Source organism: Hyaena hyaena, unplaced genomic scaffold (assembly GCF_003009895.1).
Source record: "Hyaena hyaena isolate Hyena2069 unplaced genomic scaffold, ASM300989v1 scaffold_123, whole genome shotgun sequence".
NCBI lineage: Eukaryota > Metazoa > Chordata > Mammalia > Carnivora > Hyaenidae > Hyaena > Hyaena hyaena.
The window spans coordinates 1,935,119-1,949,289 of NW_024080756.1; the positions used below are offsets into that span (position 1 = coordinate 1,935,119).

Consider the following 14,171-nt stretch of genomic DNA (forward strand, 5'->3'; position numbering starts at 1 on the left):
TATGTAACATGTTGGAGTTATTACCTAACAACCATGGGGGTAATCATTTTGTAATATATATCAAATCAATACTCTTAAACTTATATGTCAATTATATTTAAATAAAGTTGAACAAGAAAAAAAGAAAAAACAAAGAACCAAAACACTTTATCATAAAACAATCGATGGTCTCATCAAAGCTTGTGACCCCGGTAATTATTCAACTGTCATACGCACAGGATAACTAAAAAGCATGTCAATGACAAGGCTATTCCTATGTTAACAATATACTTCTGATAACAGCTTAAAATTCTGTACAGGAGAGGGGCGCCTGGGTGGCTCGATGGATTAAGTATCTGACTCTTGATTTTGGCTCAGGTCGCAATCTCACAGTTTGTGATACCAAGCCCCGTGTTGGGCTCTGCACAGAGTGCAGAGCCTGCTGGGGATTCTCTCTCCCCCTCTCACTCTGCCCTTCCCTGTTCACGCACATGCACTTTCTGTCTTCCTCTCTCTGAAAATAAACTTTAAAAAGAGAAATATTTAAAATTCTGTAGACAAGAAAGTTTTACATATTTCCTTTACTACTTAGCAGATACTCTCCATAAGAACTAGTTTCCATGTTATTTGTAAAATGAATTTTAAGAGCTGAATTCGAGTCTCCATCCATTTCCAAAACCATCTTTCCTACCAAGACTAATATTATTCAAAGACATAGGAATTCTAAAGATAAAAGAGGTGGAAGTGGTACATGGATAACACTCTCTTTTTTATTGGGTTTCTAGCCTTCTTTTCATCAGCTGAAAACTGCAGAGACTTGGTGTCAATCTGAGCTAGATCAAATAGAAAGGAAAGGTATTTTTTGGCAGTGTATTAATTTTAATATTTTTAAAACAAAATTTAAGCTCTTATATTTTAAATAATATTTTATAATTTTTTAATATTTTTATATTTTAAATAACATTCCATTTTAAAAACAGCCCTTTGAAAGATTTTTACCTATATAATTATAGTTTTGCATTTGCTAACAGAGAAGATGGGAAAAAAACAGTCATTTTGTATCAAAATATACATTCCTACAAAATGGATTACATATTGGCTTAAGTCTCCATTAAAAACAAACTTTTAAAACACATCAGTACCTTTTGTTCATTCTTTGTAACTTTTTTCCTTCCCATTTAATCTTTTAGGTGCTAGACTAAATAGACTCCATATCATTCACCATTAAAGAATCCTATTGCTGGCCTCACTTATCAGAGGTGTATTTGCAAATTTAATAACTAGATCATAAAAAAAAAGGTAATGGAAACAAATGGGTTAGCGGCTTGAGTTTAATAATTTCACACAAATTCTGAGAAAACTGAGCAGTCTTTTTTGTATTTAAATAAAAAGGCAAATAATCCAGAAAATATTTTTGAAAATTTATATTGTGATTTTAATGTATATACTGTAGAGGAGAAAAATAATTTTCCCTTTATTTTTCTAAGTTCTCAGCTGGGGCTCCTTTAACAAAAGACAGATAACAGGAGAAAAATGGAAGTTTATTAACTTGTATCTTTTATATACACATAGCAGACATAAGTAACTCAAAGAGTTGGCTTAGAATTCAGGCTTAAATGCCACCTTCAGCTAAAACCAAAGAAAGAAGAGTATGAGGGAGGCCAGTTATGACGAAGTGACCAGGAGAATCATGGTAAACAAGTGTAAGGTTTGTTATGCAGATACATGTCCCTGGCTTCTCCATTTTTAATATCCTTTTGTGATTTGGAGTCATCCTTTTCTTGGTACAGAGAAGGAAATAATCTTACAAAAGGAGGTTTCCTTAATTAATACAAATTTACCTCATAAAATGGTTACTTCTATTCTGTCTTCAGAGCTTCTCCTGTGTCTGCTGTTTATAAAAAAAAATCAGCTCAAAATAATCCTTATGCCAAAGAGGTGTATTTTGGGGTGGCATATTCTGGTCTCATACAATACAAAATTACAACATCCAGGCAAACTTCTGACCAGGCAATTCCTTTGAAATTATTACATAATAGGACTGTTGTCTTCCATTTATTAAAAGACTAAACACCCCTTGTACTCTTTTACATATTTTTAAAGGCCAGTGATTCAAAAAAGCAATGACTGGGAAGGTAGGTAACAGATTTTCTTTCAAGTGAACAAGTAAATCGAACACTTTATTATCATTCAATAAGAAAATAAAAGAGTATGGGGTACCTGGGTGGCTCAGTTGGTTAAGCATCCGACTTCGGCTCAGGTCATGATCTCATGGTTCATGGGTTCAAGCCCTACATCAGTCTCTGTGCTGACAGCCAGCTCAGAGCCTGGAAGCTGCTTCAGATTCTGTGTCTCCCTCTCTCTCTGACCCTCCCCTGCTCACACTGTCTCTCTCTCTCAGAAATAAATAAAACATTTTTAAAAATGTTAAGAAAATAAAAGAGTAAAGATTCCATGAAATCAGTGTTTTAACAGGTCTGGTTGCTAGAGATGCAATTTCATGAGAACCTGACATGGGATCATTGCTGAACATTAACATTTTTCTAGAAAATGTGCAACTCTAGTGCCTTCTTAGCGCACTGGGCAGTGTGTCAATCTCACAGAAAATGTGCAACTCTTAAAATTTTTTTCACATTATCTAATTTTAATTCTATGTAGTATTAATTGTTCTTTATACAAAGACTATTTTATTTTACATTTATATTTGTAGTAAAAGATGGGCTTTCCATAATAACAAGCATATATACAGCATAAATGTTAAACTTTTGTGGGTTAATTACAATGTATTTGTATTTCTTAGAGATTGTGCAATGAATTTGTCAAAAAGCACTTCAAAAAACTAAATTAGGCATTAACTCGAATTTAGTTCTAGACTCTGAATCTGCAGTTCATCACACTCTCTGAGCCCTCACTCTACCGCCATAGGGCTTATTGTGAAGCTCAAATGAGACACAAAAATTGAGAAATTTTATTTACTTATCTATCCATCTATTTATTTACTTTCATTTTAAGATTTTATTTTTAAGTAATGTCTACACCTGATGTGGGGCTTGAACTTAAAACCCTGAGACCAAGAGTCACACACTCTACCATCTGAGCCAGCCAGGCACCCTGAGAAATATTAACTGCTAACTTGTTGCTCACCTTCTTTAACTCCTCATTTTTTCTTTCTTTCCTATTTCTTTCCTCACTACTTTGCAGGAGAAGATTATGCTGCTCAAGTAAGAATGCTTTATTAAATTTTGTTAAAAAATTAAAGTTATTTGAACAATTCCTTAAAATTTTCAGAAAATGTTCACATTACCTTTATTAAATATGCTTCCAAAGAGCATAATCAGAAGTTTCCAGGTAATTTTGGTAGAGATTATTAATTTTAGTTAAGATGATTATTTTAGAATGTACAAAACAGTTGAGGAGTACATACTTATAGAACTATTTTATTTCCACTTAAAATATAGAACATAAGTTATGATGAAATTTTAAAACAGGAATGAAAAAATGAATGGAAGATAATTTTTTTAACGCATAATGCTTACATATAAATACTCTAAATTTGGACATTATGTTAAAATTTTTAAATGTATTTTTGAATAGGTATTAAATGCATATGGCATAAAATCTAAAGGGTACAAATGTTAAGTATAATGAAAACTAAGTCTTCTTAGTTTCCTAATTCCTTAAAAGATGTCATACTTCTCTGCACCTTGCTTCTTTTACCTGACCATATGTCTTGGCCAAATTAATTTTAATTAGGAAATAAGCATTTCATTTGTTCTTCAAAAGAAGTTCAATTAAGGAATATTTACAAGATAGGATGGGTCACAGAAAAACAAATATATCCTAAAAATTAATTTGAAAGAAAGAGTTTTATAACTACCATATCAAGTAAATATGCGGCAAAAGGTTTATTTCTTTTTTAACTAACTGGAGAAGAAAGCTACTTTGCATTAAGGAAGTCTTTGTCACAAAATAACTTTTAAACAAAAGATGCTTTGCCTCTCAAGTATAAAAATTAAGTCACACCATGGGGCGCCTGGGTGGCTCAGTCAGTTGGGCATCTGGGTTGGGCATCTGACTTCGGCTCAGGTCATGTTCTCGTGGTTTGTGGGTTCAAGCCCTGCATCGGGCTCTGTGCTGACAGCCGGCTCAAGAGTCTGGAGCCTGCTTCAGACTCTGTGTCTCCCTCTCTCTGACCCTCCCCTGCTCCCGCTGTCTCTCTCTCTCTATCAGAAATAAATAAAACATTTAAAAAAATTTGTCACACTAGTCAAAAGAAGTGAAACCCAATACCTTTCCCACTTATTCTAATTAATTTTAAATTACTTACAATTAACATATTTTTCTATATTAATGGATTTTTTAAGGGTTTAAGCATACTTAAAAACAGTTCTCCTATATAGGATAAGCAAACTCTGTTCAATCATTTTGAATACCAACTATATATAAATTATGTTCAATCATATTTATACTAGAAATGTTTACACCAAAAAAGTAAAGCTTTTGCTTTAAAAAAAAAAAAAAAAGTAACTGTCAGCCAAGCCTCTATTCAAATTACCAGAAAATCTGAATTTATAGAGACAAAATAAGAGACTCAATATTCAATATACCATGGTATACTGCAAAGGAAAAGAAACTTAACAGGGGTCTTTTTGCCATTTACAGTTTTTCTCATACGAACTAAACAAAAAGACAAGTCTTAGAAAAGTTGAACTCATTAATGACTTACAGGTATACAGATTTTAAATCCTGTCAATTTCCCCTGCCTGTGTTCTACATTGTGCTTTCTTTGCTTTTTGCCTAAACTATTGTAGTAACTTCCTCATTGGTCTCTCTCTTCCTCTTCCAATGGGGTTCCATAAAAAGAAAAAATAAATGGTCTTTGTAGTAAAAATAAATAAATAAAATTAAAAATTAAAAATTAAAAAAATAAAAGAAATAAAAATAAAGTTAGGTTTATCAAGCCATTAAAAAAAAAAAAGCTACAGATAGTGACTGTACTTACCATGGTGAGCACTGAATAATGTATAGAATTGTCAAATCACTAAGTTGCACCCCTGAAACTAATATAACATTGTAGGTCAATTATACTTCAATAATATTTTTTTAATGAAATAAAGAAAATAAAACAAGAACAGCTTGGAAAGCCTTAGGTTAAATGTTTAAAAAAAAATTTTAACCTGTAGTTGTCTTTACTGCCTTTAATATTTCATGTATAGTATGTCCAACATACTATACTATGTAACCATTTCTTAATAATATACTGGCAATAAACTACTGCATCAGTCAAGGTCCTACTTTCCTTTTCCAACTTTATCTCCCATTGTGCTTCCAGACCCTGGAACACTACAACTCCTACACCTCTGTCCATGGTGCCTTGCTCTCTGCAGTGTCCTTCCTCTCATCTACTTATTGAAATCACACCTAGCCATAAAGAAATAAGATCAAAAGGTACCTACTCTAGGAAGTGTCATTTCAAATTCTCCCCAATATATTTTCAATGTCCCCCAAGTATTCGATAACCTTATTAAAGCATTTATTTATGTACCTTAGGTTATCCTATAACTTTCTCCATCATTAAATTATAAGACATGGAAAATAAGAACTGCCTAGTACACAGCTGGTATTGAAAATACTTACAAATTGAAATAATGGTTTTAATTTTCCCGAAGAGTGCCTGAAAACAGATCTCACTGTATTATACAAATACATATAAACCTGCAGAACTGGTGGAACAGATGTTATCACCTCCCACCACCTCCTTTTGACAGATTATAAACATCATAATTATTACATTAAACAGTAAATATTTCCTCAACATTAACTATGTGCCAGCTACCCAGCTAAGTTCTTTACACAATATTTTTTCACTTAATCCTAAAAACAATCATATAAGCTATTATTACTCCCAACTTACCCCCAAATCAGATGAAGAAACTAAAGGTGCAGGGGGCAAAGTTACATGCCCAATATCTGACTGCCAGTAAGTCAAGGTTAGCAAAGTGGCAGAGCTTAGAATCAAGGCCAGATCTGTCTGACTGCCAAACTTTTCCCGTTAACTGCTACACTTTTCTGCCTTTCAGTATTTGCCCAAGTAATTCCCACTAATAAACCATGATGCGAGCTTAGTAATAAAAAGTATTATCTAGCCTCAAAGATCTCAAAATTCACTAAAATAAAATCTGACATCTATACTATTGAACCATAACTGCAACATGAAAATGAAAGAATTACTTACTTGCACAATTTGCCTTCTGCCACGTGGAATTAAAAAACTCTGACAGAATCACAACTATTTGCATTCTATCTGCCATTAAGAGGCTTCTGGCACAACTATGACTCTCTGACGTATTCTGTAACAACAACAAAAAGAAAAATACAATCTGAGTACTTTCAGACTTCCTAAACAACAATATAAGGCAAAAGATCTCATAAAAATAATTAAAATATTTATTAGAAGCATTTTAACTGTTTGTTTGCTGTAAGCAAATAATGATATCATTACTAACCATAAAGCAAAAGCAGCTAATATTTATTGGTACTAGGTTCACTAGCAAGGTAATAAAATCTTTGCTTCTTAAATAAACACTTGCTTCTATTAAGCAGTCTCAACCATTTAGACCAAACTGTGTGTGTCATATTTCTTACTTTTTATACATAGGAAAAAATTCTGGAAAGCTTTCATCAAAATGTAGCACTGGTTATCTCTGAATAACAGAAATATGGTGATTTTTATTTTCTTTTTTGCCTCATTTACACTGTTTAAATTTGTCTACAATGAACATATATTATTTACATAATTTCCTTAATCCGGTGGGTAAATGATCACAAAACATTTGAGTTTCATTTTCTGGACAATTTTTGGTGCAAAAATCTTATAATTCACAAGACAATGTGACACATCCAGTTTGTACCCACATAGTTTATACCCAGATAAAATAATGCTTTCCACAGATCATTTTAATAATGAAGCTCACACTGCAAATAAATGAATCCAAGTCCCTAAATTATTTTTAATAATAATTATTTAATAATAATCATATTAATAGATCCTTATCTATTCCTTTTTCCCTTCTGTCCCAAGCAAGGAATTAAGTCATGCTGACCCTTCATTCTTTCAAAGCTATTTAACTCCTACTACTTAGTAGGCACTGTAAGAATCCTGAGGACACAGAAAGTGTAAGGGAATGCCATAAACACTGGGACTTCAAGAACCTCCCCAGATTAACTGCCAAGTCTTGTCAAGTCTACATTCTACACAGCTCTGAAATGTGTCCATTTCTCCCCATCACAATGGTCTAGCTACCATTTACCACAACACCAGAAGAGTCTCTTAATTTACCTCTCCATACCTACTCTGCCCCTAACCTCCTCAGTCTCCGTCTCCTCCACTTTCTCTCATGTAACTACTACTGGCCTGTACATAATAGGTACTCAATAATTTCCCTGAATGAATGCATTAGAAGCATTATTTTCTGATCGCTAATGAAAGATACTGATTATTATGTTATTCCATGTTCTGATTTCCCCCCTATATTCTTAAGAATTTGTGTATTAATATATACACAAAAAAGTATGTTGAACACTTCCAGATACATACCCCAATCACTAGCACCTTAGATAGATATATGCATATGCATATATCTATATCTATCTATATTTATATCTACCTGTGTATACTTTAAACAAACCAAGTAGAATGAAATAGAGCTAGGCAATTCAGAGTTTGTGAGGCCAAAACATCCTGGCAACTTCTCTGAGGATGCTGAACAGCTCAATGAAACCACTATCCATTTAAATTAAAAGAAGAAAGTATGACTCTAAAGAGGGAATCAGTCAGTTCTGTGTTCTTTACCTTCAGATAATAAAACTATACATGGTCCTTGTCTCAGTAATTCCAAGAGGAAGTGACAAGAAAACAGAATTCATATCAGACAATTCTACTATAGTTAAATGAATTAACTTGCTGTACCAGAAAAACAGTTTGCTAATTTCTACTTTAGATTATTTTTCTCCTTATTATACTCCCCCCGCCCCAATCAATCCATGGACATGGATTCAGCCTAAAGAGATGGTAAAGGGTATCTTATTCAAAATTCAGCTCATAGGTTTTCTCTGATTAAGGCCCCCTTGTTCTGTCCCCTCCTTTAATTCAGTATCTCCTTCACCCTTCTGCTGTAAATTGCTATTGTACCAATTATAACATTCACATTGATGATTTTTCCTTTTTTTTTTTTTTTGACAAAAGAAGTCTATTTCCCCAACTACACTGAGAGTTTGGAGCTTGGGCCTTATCCTTCTTTTCCTCCTGTATTGTTTTACCAGCCCAATATTTAAAAATAACATGTGCCTGCTGATTAAACAGATTTAAATGAAAGACTGAGTTTATGTGAGTCAAGCAAAATACATTACTCTTGAGAAATAAACACCCCTACACACATACACACACACACACACACACACAGAATAGACAACTGATTCCTTCCAGTTCATTCGTAAGAAACTCAGAACACTTTTTTTTCCAGAAGTTCATTATCACACATGATGATTCAATTCCAGAACCAATCCAAGGAAGCCTATAAAATCCATGAAGTAACTCAGAACTGTAAAAATCATGCTTCTGAGCTAGCAAAGCACATCCAGCTCTACTACTGAGGAAGGGGAAAGAGGTCAAGATCTAGGATGAGTTGGAGAGGAATTCCAGATTGCGTGAAGGGTTTTTCTGCCTTTGAAAAATCTCTTTACTCTCTTCCTTTCACACAAGGGTTAGGTAAGTCTGGTGCCCAGATCACTGGTAGAATCTGAGAGGCACAAATGAGAGGAAGGAAGTTTCTGCCATCCCCCACACTGGGAAGCCTCCCTTGGGCAGTGAGGAATTCATGTGGAAATTCATACACAGAATGGGTGATTGGTACCACTAGAGTTTAGTGTAACTTTCTAACCTCTTAATTCCACAGTATCTACAAAATGAGGAAAGCATTTGCTCCCTCAAAATATTCAAGCTTTACATCATGACTTAGTCATCTTGACCCAAAACAACCCACCTAATCGCTCAAAACAGATTATGATGTTCTATCATACCTTGCTATTGTGAAGTCTTGGGTGCTGTATTTTAAAATCATAGGAAGAGGGGCACCTGGGTTGCTCAGTTGGTTAAGTATCGTACTTCAGTTCAGGTCATGATGTCACGATTCGTGAGTTCAAGTGCCACAGCAGGCTCTGTGCTAACAGCTCAGAACCTGGAGCCTACTTCAGATTCTGGGTCTCTCCCTCCCTCTGCCCTTCCCATGCTCATGCTCTGTTTCTCTCTGCTTCTCAATAATAAATTTTAAAAAACATTAAAAAAATAAAATAAAATAAAATCACAGGAAGATAGACAGGTATCTGCCTTGTTATACCTAATAGAAGTATGCCTGAAAAATATTGCAGTAAGCCTAAATTTACTTAAACAGTGTTAAAATCAAACACAAATGGAGACCAGACTTGAAATTCCCTGATCAGACAAAACCAGTTTAGTCATACAAACAAAAACTTAATTTAGCTTACTTTGCAAGACCAGCAAGGCTACCTTGACCTGGGCTACTTCTTGCTTATCACTTTGAAAACCAGACGCCAGACTTAAACTGTTCCCCAAAATTGATATGAAGTAATCACTAACCAATTCTCTTTTAGAAAATTCCTATGAAAAATAAAAAGAAAATTCCTATATTGTAACCAACACTGTGAAGAATTAACAGTCACTGTTCTCTACTATGTAAACTGCTTTATAACAATGTATCTCTTAGCCTCATTTCATGTTTTAATTTGAGTGCTCCAGTTTACAAACTGTCTTTTTTTTGGTGTGTGCAGGACAAACTTTTACTAATTGCTACTTTGGTGATTTATTGGTTTCCATTGTTTTTTCCCAAACTTGACAACTACCTTGAAAACTAGCTCTTTACAGGAAGACTGACCTCATAATTTATTTAATGCAAATAAATTTCCTATATATGTAAAAAAAAAAAAGATTTATGTTAAGTAATATCAGGCTGACTTAAAGCAGGATGCAACTCTATATAAGTTATTTGTCAGATCAACTATGATTTATGAAATAATTCCAATCACATTTTCGTAAGACTACTTGTCCCTTCAATACAAGAGGAACTTTCTCCCTCCCCTCCACAATCCTAATGTAATTCCTCATGTTTTTCCATTACAAGGCATATCGGGCCTACACCTCATGACTCCTACCAGCGCATTCTTATCCTTTCCTATTCTAAACCCTATAGATTTCTTATTCGTAGGAACATGTATTCTTTCTCTTTCTTTCTTCCTACTTTCCTTCCTTCCTCTTTTCTATTAAACCCTTCTCAGGACCTATCACATGACCAGAAAAGCACTAAGGGTACCAAGAATGGAGGGCAAGTCTATCATTTCCTAAAATTTTAACTCCCATTTACTGAGAGCTATTATTATGTGCTACTTTTCTAAGCGTTCCTTTCATCTTACAGATAAGAAAAATAGACATAGGGAATGTAAGTTATTTGACCAGACTAAATGGCTAAAAGACAAACTTTCATTTGTTAGCTCTTGTAATCCTTGTGACAGTTACAACAGGCGGGTGGGTTGGTTTGTTTTTTTTTTTCCATTTTACAGAGGGGGAAACTAAGACTATAAAATAATTAATTCAAGACGAAGCTGCTATAAAGTGGTGCATCTGATATTTTCTGCTACAAAGCTCAAGCTTCCTAACCACCGCCACACGCTATATAGTTTCTCCGCTCTACTTGGGGTTTCAGGAAAGGGCTCTTCCTGGGAACACCAAGTAGTGATGAGAAGAAGCTGTTTTGGAGTGGGGTGAAGAGGGTAAAGGAGGGAAGGGAAAGGAAAGGTAGGGTTAAGGGTGTAGAAGCCTCAAGAAAAATAACCATCCTATCTGTAAATATGTACGTAGCTGCCCAACAGCAGCCACGGAGGCAAAAATCCAAACTCCAAGCCCTATAATGCCACCCACTCTTCTGATGCCCCAAACTCCACAATCCCAGTCCAACTCCCCTTTCTTACAAGCAGGGAAACTGAGGCCCCCAGGGTAACCATCATTACATCCTCCTTTCCGAACCCTCCACGCCGGAGGTCCAGAGTAGTGCTCCTCTACCCACCCCTACGGCTCGACTGATGTTGTCCATCTTGCTGGCGACCTGTTGGAAGAGAGGGTAGCAGGTCTGACAGAGGCGCACCGGCCGGGCGCTGCGCACTAAGCACCCGGTCAGCTCTGCGCTGCTGTTGGCGAAGTCCAGTAACAGCTCCCGACACTCGGGATCCAGATCCGGCAGGTCCGGGGGTAGCGACAGCGGCCCCAGCCTTCCGCCCTGCAGCAGGGTCAGAGACAAGTCCTCCACCTCCAGCAACTGCTGCTCCGAGAGGAGGTCGTGGAGGACCCTGTGGGGGCTGCTGACCACGGCGAGCGCGCCCAGAGCCAGCCCCGACCAGAGAAGCGGCACCAGCAGCAGCCGCGGCAGAAGCGACGACCTCCGCCACGCGACTGGCGCGTCTAGCTCCATCGCCGGCCCCACAAACCCCAAGGTACTCAACGCCGCTTCTCCACCCGGAGCCGGCGCAGCTGACGGCCGCCGCTTCCGGCTTCCTCGGGCGCAGGCCGCGAGCCGGGTCACGAGGCGCGCGCGTCATGGCCCCGTCCCGGCGCGCGGCGCCCCGCCCCATTGGCTGCGGAGAGCCGTGCGCGCGCGTCCGGAAGCGCGCGCACACAGGCGGGTTCGCGCGCCCGGCCGGCTACAGGCACCTGACTGAGGGGATGTGCGACCGAGGGCGGCGTCCAGCTGTGGACCACAGAGCGGAGGCTCTCCCTCCCTGTGAATACAGGCATCCAGCGCTTTGAACAGCTGAATCTCGGGGGTCTTGGCCCTCGGTCTCCCATCGCTTTGGGAGTTCCCTGCGTTCTAGAAGTCTGAGTAGTCACTTCATTCACACAGCAGAAAGACGGACGACCTCCGCCGTGGGAATTACGAGTGAGTTCCCTGGGAAAACCTCCTGGCAGGTGCCTTTGCAGGTTTTTGCTTGGTGGTTTCTTAGCATAAGTTCCTCCCTCATGCTACTTGGAAGGAGTAATAACATCTGTTGATTATTTTGGATAGGGGAGCCTAGTGGCTTCCGAGCTTTTTTTTCCTTTTAACTTGAAAGTGTCAACGTCAGCGTTGTCCAATAGCCTTTCTGGGATACTGGAAACATTCTAAATCTGCATTTTCTAATACGGTAGCCACAGCCACTTGTGGCTGCTGAGCGATTGTGAGGTAGCTACGGCGACCGAGGAAATTAATATTTCATTGAACTTCATTTAAATGTAAATTGTCCCACCAGGCTCGTGGTGCTGTGTTGGAGAGCGTAGGACCAAGTTCCCTCCCAATGTAGCCTGGTCCTGGAGTGGCTCATGTCCGGGTTTGCTTGGGACTTGGGGTGGGGGTTCTCGGGGTGCAGCACAAACCTGCAGCCAGGGCAAATACCTGAGAGGTCCTGGTAAGCTCCCAATTTCTGACGTGCCCAAGGCCATGGGAAGAGACACATCCAAAGAGCGCCGACAGCAGTGTAAGCTAATGACCTGGAAAACGGTTTTCTGTCAAGTATCTGACGAACAAGTTTGGTAGACAAAATATTTCCTGATGTTTTGTATCGTCTTGTTTACATTTCTGCTTTGTAAATTGCTGGGCTACTGTACTAACTCCCATTCAGCTTATGGTGCTAATTTATGTGTCTGAGGGTTCTTAAAGTTACTTTTTACCCGGTCCGTTCGGCTATTGTTTTGTATTCCTAAATTTGCTTGCGATGGCTGAATTTTGTTTCATTTCCTTTAGCGAGAAACTGAATTAGTAGGGAATTTGATTTATATAACAATAAATGTATTTCCAGAGAAATAAGAAAAACGCAGTTGTCTTAATTTTCCCAAATGCTATCCTGTAACGTTTAGGTCTTCCTATCTATTTTTATTTCTATGTATCTAAGAGTTCTTTCAGGCATCATCATGAGTAAACTGTTTAAACCCTGAAAAGTAATGTAGCACAATCAACAGCATTCCATTCCAAAGGCAAATCTCTCTGGCCCAACAAGTCCCCTTCTAGGAATTTATTTTAAACATATACTGCCCTTGTATAGACACAATTATTAACTGCAGTATTGTTTGTAATAGTGGGGGAAAAAAAAGGAAGGGGTAAAAAGAATGTGAAAGAAATCATGGGCCCTTTTCCCCTTCCCTTCCTGGAACAAAGAATGTCAGAGCACAGGTAAGAAGAGGGGGACAGGGATGCCTGGCTCCCTCGGTAGGTAGGGTGTGGGACTCTTGATCTCAGGGTTGTGAGCTTGAGTCTCATGTTGGGGGTAGAGATTATTATTATTTTTTTTAACCTTAAAAAAGAAGAAGGAGCGGCGGGGGGGTGGGGGGAGGTTTGTGCATGAGTTTGAGCCCCACATCGGGCTCTGTGCTAACAGCTCAGAGCCTGGAGCCTGCTTCATATTCTGTGTGTCTCTCTCTGCTCGCACTCTGTATGTCTCTCAAAAATGAAAAACAAATATGAAAAGGGAGACAAGTAGAATGAACTCTATAGTGTTGGATTAGAATCATCAATACCAGTGACTGGAAATACATATAGATATAGAAATAAATATGCATTGTAAATGTATATGGGTGTGTATGTGTATGTATATATACATGCATGCACTGTGAGTGTATGTTTTCCCTGGCCTTGTCCACTGAGAAGGCCTGGTAGTACAGGCGCCCCATTAATAATAATAAATACATATAGGGCCCAGGTGGTGGCTTCTAAGTATTATTCTCCCCTAAAGGAAACCAAGAATCCTGGGAGAAATAACTGAATCCACCACTGGGTCAGGAAAAACACAAGTTTAGCCTGGATCATCTTGTGACAGAAAGCAAGAAAGTGCTCAAAGAATTGATGGGGACGTGAAACCAACATACAGCTTAAATAGGCTTCCACTGGCCAAACCTGAGATATTTTGAGCATCAAAATAATGATGGTCAACATGTTATAATCCATTGAATAAAACAGGAAACCACAAACCTATATTGATTTGTTTTAAGTTTTATTTATTTTTGAGTGAGAGAGAGAGAAGCAGGAAGGGGCAGAGGGGGGGAGGGGCAGAGAGAGAAGGGGAGAGAGAGAATCACAAGCTCTGCACCTACAGTGCAG

The 14,171-nt window shown here is 37.8% G+C and overlaps 1 protein-coding gene across 1 annotated transcript in view; it reads right to left on the bottom strand.

The window, feature by feature from the left end:
- Window positions 1–11,594, bottom strand: part of OSTM1 (osteoclastogenesis associated transmembrane protein 1) — a 30,981-nt gene extending 19,387 nt beyond the window's left edge. Inside the window, exons 1-2 of the mRNA XM_039237447.1 lie at window positions 11,115–11,594; window positions 6,215–6,329 (exon numbers count right to left, since the gene is read on the bottom strand). Of these exons, the coding sequence (XP_039093378.1) occupies window positions 6,215–6,329; window positions 11,115–11,516 (517 nt within the window). The 5' untranslated portion in view covers window positions 11,517–11,594. The remainder of the gene's footprint in view (window positions 1–6,214; window positions 6,330–11,114) is intronic.
- Between the last annotated feature and the right edge of the window lie 2,577 nt (window positions 11,595–14,171).